General features: G+C 42.6%; 1 protein-coding gene across 1 annotated transcript in view; it reads right to left on the bottom strand.

The window, feature by feature from the left end:
* Window positions 1-251: 251 nt before the first annotated feature.
* The window catches only part of METTL9 (methyltransferase 9, His-X-His N1(pi)-histidine), a 67,739-nt gene continuing 60,182 nt past the window's right edge, over window positions 252-7,808 (bottom strand). Inside the window, exon 6 of the mRNA XM_068127272.2 lies at window positions 252-959. Coding sequence (XP_067983373.1) covers window positions 751-959 — 209 coding nt within the window. The 3' untranslated portion in view covers window positions 252-750. The remainder of the gene's footprint in view (window positions 960-7,808) is intronic.

Here is a 7,808-nt window from a genome sequence, read left to right as displayed (position 1 = left end):
ATGCGCCAGATCCTATGTGTAGCGTTTTTGTTTGTGTGTGGGTGGTGGTGAGCGTGAGGTAGCCAACATTTTGGGCCTCAATGTGCTACAGTTCAGCTGTGAAAGAATAATGGACAAGCGCACAAACAAACAAACACAAATACTTCAAAACATTTATATAGATATAGATAGTAGGATACTTGGCATGGGAAAATGCACTCTGCCATTCACTTCTTGAACAGCGCTTTTGGAGTAAGAATGGAGTTCTCAACTTGTATGATGTAATCGTTTCCCAGAAGGAAGAGTTTATTGATAAACCAAATAATAAAACAACTAGGTCTAAACATTCTCAACCAAAACACAACACAAGACATGTGATCCTCCATCCTGGGACATCTCCAGTTACATTTGGATAAATACAAAAACTGCTATCCAAGGATGGCCAATAAGTTTTAGAAAATCAACCAGGAAAACATCCAAAACTCTTCAACTAGTGTAGAAGACCATCTTTTTATTAAAACCTATAAAATGGTGGCAATACGCTTACTGATGGGACATGGAACGCACTTCACTCATTCAAAATCAAATTGGGAATGTTACAAAAAGAATGCGTTCAATGGCCGCTGTTTAAGAGTGCAACTCATCCACAACGTCCACGAGTATCCGATTGGTTTATCATATCGTACCTGGGTATAGGGAAGAGGGCAGTTCTATCCTGTTGAATCGATGGTTTTTCTTTTCCCCCTCATATTTCATAATATTGTCGTACCTTCATCGGGTGCGACGTAGCACAAACACGGCATCATCGAGAGTGAAATGTGTGCTGTATAGGTCACCTTCACATAGGTATGGAACACGCGTGAAAGCCTCAACCTCGAGGCCAGCTGGAGAAAATACATCTCGTGCCAGGCTGTTGACCTGCTCTTCCCAGACATGACCGCTAACAGGAAGGTGCTGCGATGGATGCTGCCAAGAGTGACCTGGTTGAGAGAGGGTGACGCAACCAACAGTTCAGTTCCTCTGTCATAACCAAAGAATGACGTGGAAAACGTACGGTCAATTTTCCTTTTTGGATACTTAGTCGAGGCTCGTTTAAGAGCTAACACATAGAACATATAATGAAGGGAGCGGGAAACAAGAGGGAGAGAGAAAGAGGAAAGCACAACAACAGTAGAGAACAGGGACATCGGGAGATCTGTGGAGGGGAGAGGGCTGGGCACACGGGATAAACAAGATGGACACGACGAGGTATTTCAGGAAATTGAGCAGCACTTCACTTACTGTACCTGGGATTAAACCACGGTACTGTGGTTGGAGCCGAAAGCTCCCAAAGTTTCACACAACATGGGGACGTCACGTGGAACGGCCATTTTTTAAAAATGCATTTGGTGAAATGTTGCTAACTGACCCCCGGCTAAAAGAACCGATGCAATTCACTGAGGGTCAAGAAAACTCAAATAGGTATTTGAACTGAGTGGTAGGCTGGGATTGCCGATGATGGAATGTGGCACCCCCTTGTTTCAATACCGACCACAAAACTTTTGTCGAAGCACATCCTTTCACGAGAACCCATTTTCATCACTTAGTCAGGTTCACTATGTTAACAAATATAATTTCGTTCAAAATTTTGGGAGATTAGCAAATCTGTACATTTTTGGAATCATCAGAGCATGGAGAATCCGAAAATCAATCTTGGCATTTGCACAGACACCTGCATGGCCGCCATTTTGGATTTTCAAAATGGCCGCCATAAAATACATATTTTGCGCTATCTCAGCTTCTAGTCAACCTAGAAACTTAATTAAATATGCTAATCCTATGTTTTCTGGGTTAAGGAATCCAATAAAGGCCTCAAAATAGTGCTCAGGATTATAGAAAAGCAACAAACAAAGGTAATTGAAAACCATTGTCTTTATATTTGTGATATAACTGTATTACATAATACATGATATTGCAAGTCCTTTGAAGTTATAGGTATGGGTTTATAAAGCAAGAAAGCAACCTTGTTAGTATCAGATTGAACTATAAGTCCTACACACAGGATCTACTAGGTCTATACCGTTCTGGAATATGCTTTTACAGATCTTCATCACTGTCCTGAGTGTCATTTTCACAAAGGTGTCTACGCAAATGCCAACATTAATTTTTGGATTCCTCATGCTCTGAATATTCCAAAAATGTATAGTTTTGCTAATCTCCCAAAATTTTGAACGAAAAAACATAGTGAACCTGACTAACTGTTCTGTCGTGCCAGAGACGGTTTCACATTGGAAACACGATCTGGGCCAAGGGTATGGACAAAGACCGTTCAAGTACTCATACTCTCTAAATGGATGGAATGCTCCGATATTACTTTTAATACAATGCGAGTTCTCTTACACAAGAAAATTCAACGTAGGAGGAGGCCATTAGGCCCATATTAGGCCCATCTAGGGAGTACTGAAGTACACTCTTGGCAAAAGTTGTGCTGGGTGGTGTACCGTTGCCTTTCCAACAGTGAAGGCAAAAATTTATAATGTGTTTTACTGTGTCGAGGACAAATTGCCCACACCTCGCAAATGACACCGTCGGATCTTTAGCGTCCACAAACGAGCAGTGCTGGCAGATTGGTCCTCCGGTGCTGGCAGATTGGTCCTCCGGTGCTGGCAGATTGGTCCTCCGGTGCTGGCAGATTCGGTCCTCCGGTGCTGGCAGATTGGTCCTCCGGTGCTGGCAGATTGGTCCTCCGGTGCTGGCAGATTGGTCCTCCGGTGCTGGCAGATTGGTCCTCCGGTGCTGGCAGATTGGTTCACTCCTCTCGGCTCTTGGTGAGTGTGCACTCCTCTCGGCTCTCGGTGAGTGTGCACTCCTCTCGGCTATTGTGCCAGAGCATTTGCTTTCAGAATGACAAAATACCTTGCCATGCTTGTGCAAGAAGTGAGCAATGAGCAGGAGTTACAAAACATTTGGGAAGGTCTGCTACTCTGAACACGTTTGCCATTTGGGCAGACTTCCCGAAACCGTCTGACAACAGATGAAACATGTAGATTTGAACCAATTGTCCATGGAAGAAAAAACAAATCACCAGAAAAGACAAAGACTATAACTTAAGCTTTTACAATCCGATCACAAAAAGGGAAAACACCAAGACTTTCAGCTTGCTTCCTCTTAGACATTCGTACATGCTGCTCAACAGCATGTGACCAGTTTCGCTGAACTTCCGTTGTTGATGAATCCTGATATGACTAAGCTACGGGTAAACCATGGATTTCATCAACTGGAAGTTGAAACACCGTGGAAAGTGAAGTGCAGCTGCGTTTTGAGCATTAAACCCCTCAGAGCAAAATGGATAGTCCACTGGCTCACTTTTTACAATGAGGAAATTACAAGGAACTTTGATGCAGGAGGAAGCCACTCGGCCTGCACCAACCCCAGAAACCATCACCCATCCGCACTCAAGCTACCTACAAGTCCTGCCAACATCCCTGCACCCTCTATCTCCGTACCCTCTCGAAACGTCAGGCGCACGTCAAGATTCTCTTAAACTTTCGGTTGAAAATATCCACTAACTTGTCTGCCGGTGCAGACCAGCGCAGGCCTTCTCAAGGCAAGTCTCATTTCAAGCTGTGCAGTTAGCCTTCCATGGCCAACCCCTAAAATAAAACTATATCAAAGTGGGTATGATGAAGTACCCTTGTAATTGTACCCCATACACCCCACCACCTCCCCAAATGAAAGCAGTCAAATATAATTGAGGAGGTAAATCTGAGTAGATACAAATAATTTCAGAGCCTTCATCTAAGGACGAAAAGGGGCCAAAGGATTAAAAAAAAGAAAATCCAATATGTTTTTGTTATTTTGTATGCGGCTTGGTGCTGCTGTTTGCATCATTTTCTGGAAACGTGAATGTGCCACTGATGCAGTGCCACGTTTCCAGTAAGCTGGTACTCATTTTGCAGACCTCTGAAGGATGACAGGTCAAGTCAACCCACCTCGTGTTAATCAAGGCACGACAGTGGCTCAAACTGAAAATCCTAGGATCTTAAACCAGTGTATTTGAAAAATGATGTACAAAATTATACTTTATTTTTTATATTTATAATTATATTTCAAATTTGTCTTTTTATATTTTTTCACTATTTCCCTTTTTCTTATTTTTATTACCCTCGTGTGTGCTCTAGTGGTTAGGGTGCCGGCTTGGGATCCTAGGATCCTGGGTTCGAATCCTGGTCGATTGCTGAATTAACACCAGGGACTCAGCCTGTCATCCTTCCAAGGTCGGCAAATTGAGTACCAGTTCACTGATAATTCCCTGCGTGTCGCAAGCGGCGACCAACAGGATTAGCGGCAGGAAGGGCATCCGGCCATAAAACATTGCTTCAAAAAGGGGACCACGGTGCCCAAAAAAGGCTAACCCCTGCTCTGCGGGGAAAAATGGCCTCTAAAGGTGGTTCTTTTGTTACTTTTTCTTATTTTTACTATATACTTTTTACTACTCTTATTTTACTACTTTTCCATTCAGGACAATGGAAATAAAATTAAAATTAAATGTGATGAGACTATGTGATTTGAGATTAAGCGAGACTATTTTGAGACTACGAGACTGAGACTATGAGACTATTTTGAGACTGTGATTTGAGACTATGTGAGACTATTTTGAGACTATGAAACCATTTTGAGACTATGTGAGACTATTTTGAGACTATGTGATTTGAAACTATGTGAGACTATGAGACTTTTGAGACGACGAGATTATTTTGAGAATAGGAGACAATTGCTTTTTTTTGTTGTTGTTTTTTGGATACAGAATCGAGGCTCGTGTAAGAGCTAACACATTGAACATGAAAACATGCACAGACACATAAAACATGCAATGTAGGGAACGGGAGATAAGAGGGGGAGAGAGAGAGAAGCACACAAGCACAACAACAGAAGAGAACAGGGACATCGGGAGATCTGTGGAAGGGGGGAGGGGTACACGGTATAAAGCAAATCAACACTTCCAGGAATTTCAGGAAAGAGGTTGGGGGTAGAAAGAGGCGGATTTGGGGTATTTTAACGGGGATAGAAAAGATCAAGGTTTTGGATGGGGGAAGATAAGAGATGGTGGTGAACAGCTGTTTTAAAAACCTGGAGGGAGGAGAGGGATTGAAGAGAGTGAGGGAGTTTGTTCCAGAAAGAGAAAAGAGGAATGAAGGAGTGAAGGTGAGCAGAGAGTCTTGATTTTGGCAGTTTAACCATAAGAGGGTTGCTGGCAGATCCTGTGCGTCCTGCAGGAATATTAGGGTGACAGAGCACAGAGAGAGCTGGGGGAGCAAGGACGGAGAGGAGTCGGTAGAAGACAGAAAGACCACCAACCTGCCTGCGGTGAGAGAGAGAAAGGCCCTCAGAATCATCTTCATCGTGGGAGATTCCAATAATTTTGAATGCTTTGGTTTCAACCACGTGATGCAGGTTAGGTGTGAGGCAGGAGCACCAGCCCAGAGGGGAGAGCAGACTATTTTGAGATTACAAGACTATTTTGAGAATGAGATTATTTTGAGACTGAGACTATTTGAGACTATTTTGAGATTTGGAGACGGACTATTTTGAGATTTTGAGACTATACGACTATTTTGAGATTTTGAGACAGGCTATTTTGAGATTTTGAGACGATGCGACTATTTTGAGATTTTGAGACTATGTGACTATTCTGAGATTTTGAGACTATGCGACTATTTTGAGATTTTGAGACAGACTATTTTGAGATTTTGAGACTATTTTGAGATTTTGAGACGATTGAGACTATTTTGAGATTTTGAACCTATGAGACTATTTTGAGATTTTGAGACTATGAGACTATTTTGAGACTATGAGACTATTTTGAGACTATGAGACTATTTTGAGACTATGGGACTATTTCGAGATTTTGAGACTATGAGGCTATTTTGAGATTTTGAGACTGACAATTTTGAGATTTTGAGACTGAGACTTTTGAGATTATGAGACTATTTTGAGATTATGTGACTATTTTGAGACTATGAGACTATTTTGAGATTTTGAGACTATGAGACTATTTTGAGATTTTGAGACAGACAATTTTGAGATTTTGAGACTATGAGAATATTTTGAGATTTTGAGACGATGAGACTTTTTGAGATTTTGAGACTGATACAATTTTGAGATTTTGAGACTGAGACTATTTTGAGACTATGATACTTTTTGAGATTTTGAGACCGATACAATTTTGTGATTTTGAGAATATTTTGAGCTTTTGAGACGATGCGACTATTTTGAGATTTTGAGACAGACTTTTGAGATTTTGAGACTATGCGACTATTTTGAGATTTTGAGACGGACTATTTTGAGATTTTGAGAATATTTTGAGCTTTTGAGACGATGCGACTATTTTGAGATTTTGAGACTGGCTCTTTTGAGATTTTGAGACTGAGACTTTTGAGATTTTGAGACTATGCGACTATTTTGAGATTTTGAGACTATGCGACTATTTTGAGATTTTGAGACTATGCGACTATTTTGAGATTTTGAGACTATGCGACTATTTTGAGATTTTGCGACTTTTGAGATTTTGAGACGTTTTTTTTTTTGTTTTTTTTTGTATACAAGATCGAGGCTCGTGAAAGAGCGAACATTTATCACACAGAAAGACAAACCGACAAACCGACACATAAAACAATTAACATCGGGAGCGGTAGACAATATGGGGAGAGAGGGGGAAGGACACAAACACAACATTTGAGAGCAGGAACCGAGAGACATGGAGGCATCGAGAGATCTGTGGGAGGGAGAGGGCTTTGGGGGGGAGGCATGGGAAAGGGGGTGGGAGAGGCATAAAACATATGGACACTGCCAGGACTACCAGGAAAGAAGTTGGAATTACAAACAAGGTGGATCTGGGGTGAATTAGTGGGGGTAGAAAAGATCAAGGTTTTGGATGGGGGAAGATAAGAGATGGTGGTGAACAGTTGTTTTAAAGACCTGGAGGGAGGAGTGGGATTGAAGGGAGTGTGGGAGTTTGTTCCAGAGGCGGGAGAAAAGAGGAATGAAGGAGTGAAGGTGAGCAGAGAGCCGAGATTTCGGCAGTTTAACCATCAGAGGCTTGCTGGCAGATCTTGTGCGACCTGTAGGAATATTTGGGGGATAGAGCACAGAGAGAGCTGGGGGAGCAAGGCCGGAGAGGAGTCGGTAGAAGACAGAAAGACCACCTACCTGCCTGCGGTGAGTGAGTGAAAGGCCCTCAGAGATAGCTTCATCGCGGGAGATTCCAATGATTCTGAAAGCTTTGGTTTCAACAGCGTGAAGCCGAGCTAGGTGTGAGGCAGGAGCACCAGCCCATAGGGGAGAACAGTATTCCATTGAGCTGCGGATGAAAGCCTTGTATGTGGTGAGGAGCTCAGGTGTGCCTAGGAAGGACTTCGCACGACGGAGGATGCCCAGTCGGCGACTGGCTTTGCAGGCCAGCTTGGAAATGTGGTTTTCCCAAGAAAGATCACGGCAGATAGTGAGACCCAAAAGCTTGAGCGACAGAACTTCTTGGAGAGGATTGTTGAGAAAGTAGATGGGAGGGTTGTCCAGTCGATCTTTTCGGAGAGACATAGTAAGAGTGTGAGATTTGTCAGGATTGAAAGACATGTTCCACTTGTTTGACCAGTCTGTGATTTTGTCCAGGTCTTCAGAGAGTGAGGAGGCTGCAGACTGCCGATCTGAGGGAAGAGGAATGGAGCGGCAGAGAGTGGAGTCATCAGCAAAGAGATAGAGAGGATTTTCCAGAGAGTCGGAGAGATAATTGATAATAGATTGAGACTATTTTGAGATTTTGAACCTATTAGACTTTTGAGATTTTGAGACGA

The sequence above is a fragment of the Myxine glutinosa genome, chromosome 10 (genome assembly GCF_964187855.1).
Source record: "Myxine glutinosa chromosome 10, kmMyxGlut1.1, whole genome shotgun sequence".
NCBI lineage: Eukaryota > Metazoa > Chordata > Myxini > Myxiniformes > Myxinidae > Myxine > Myxine glutinosa.
The sequence above is the reverse complement of the archived record's forward strand: the minus strand, read 5'-3'. Positions and strand labels throughout refer to the sequence as shown.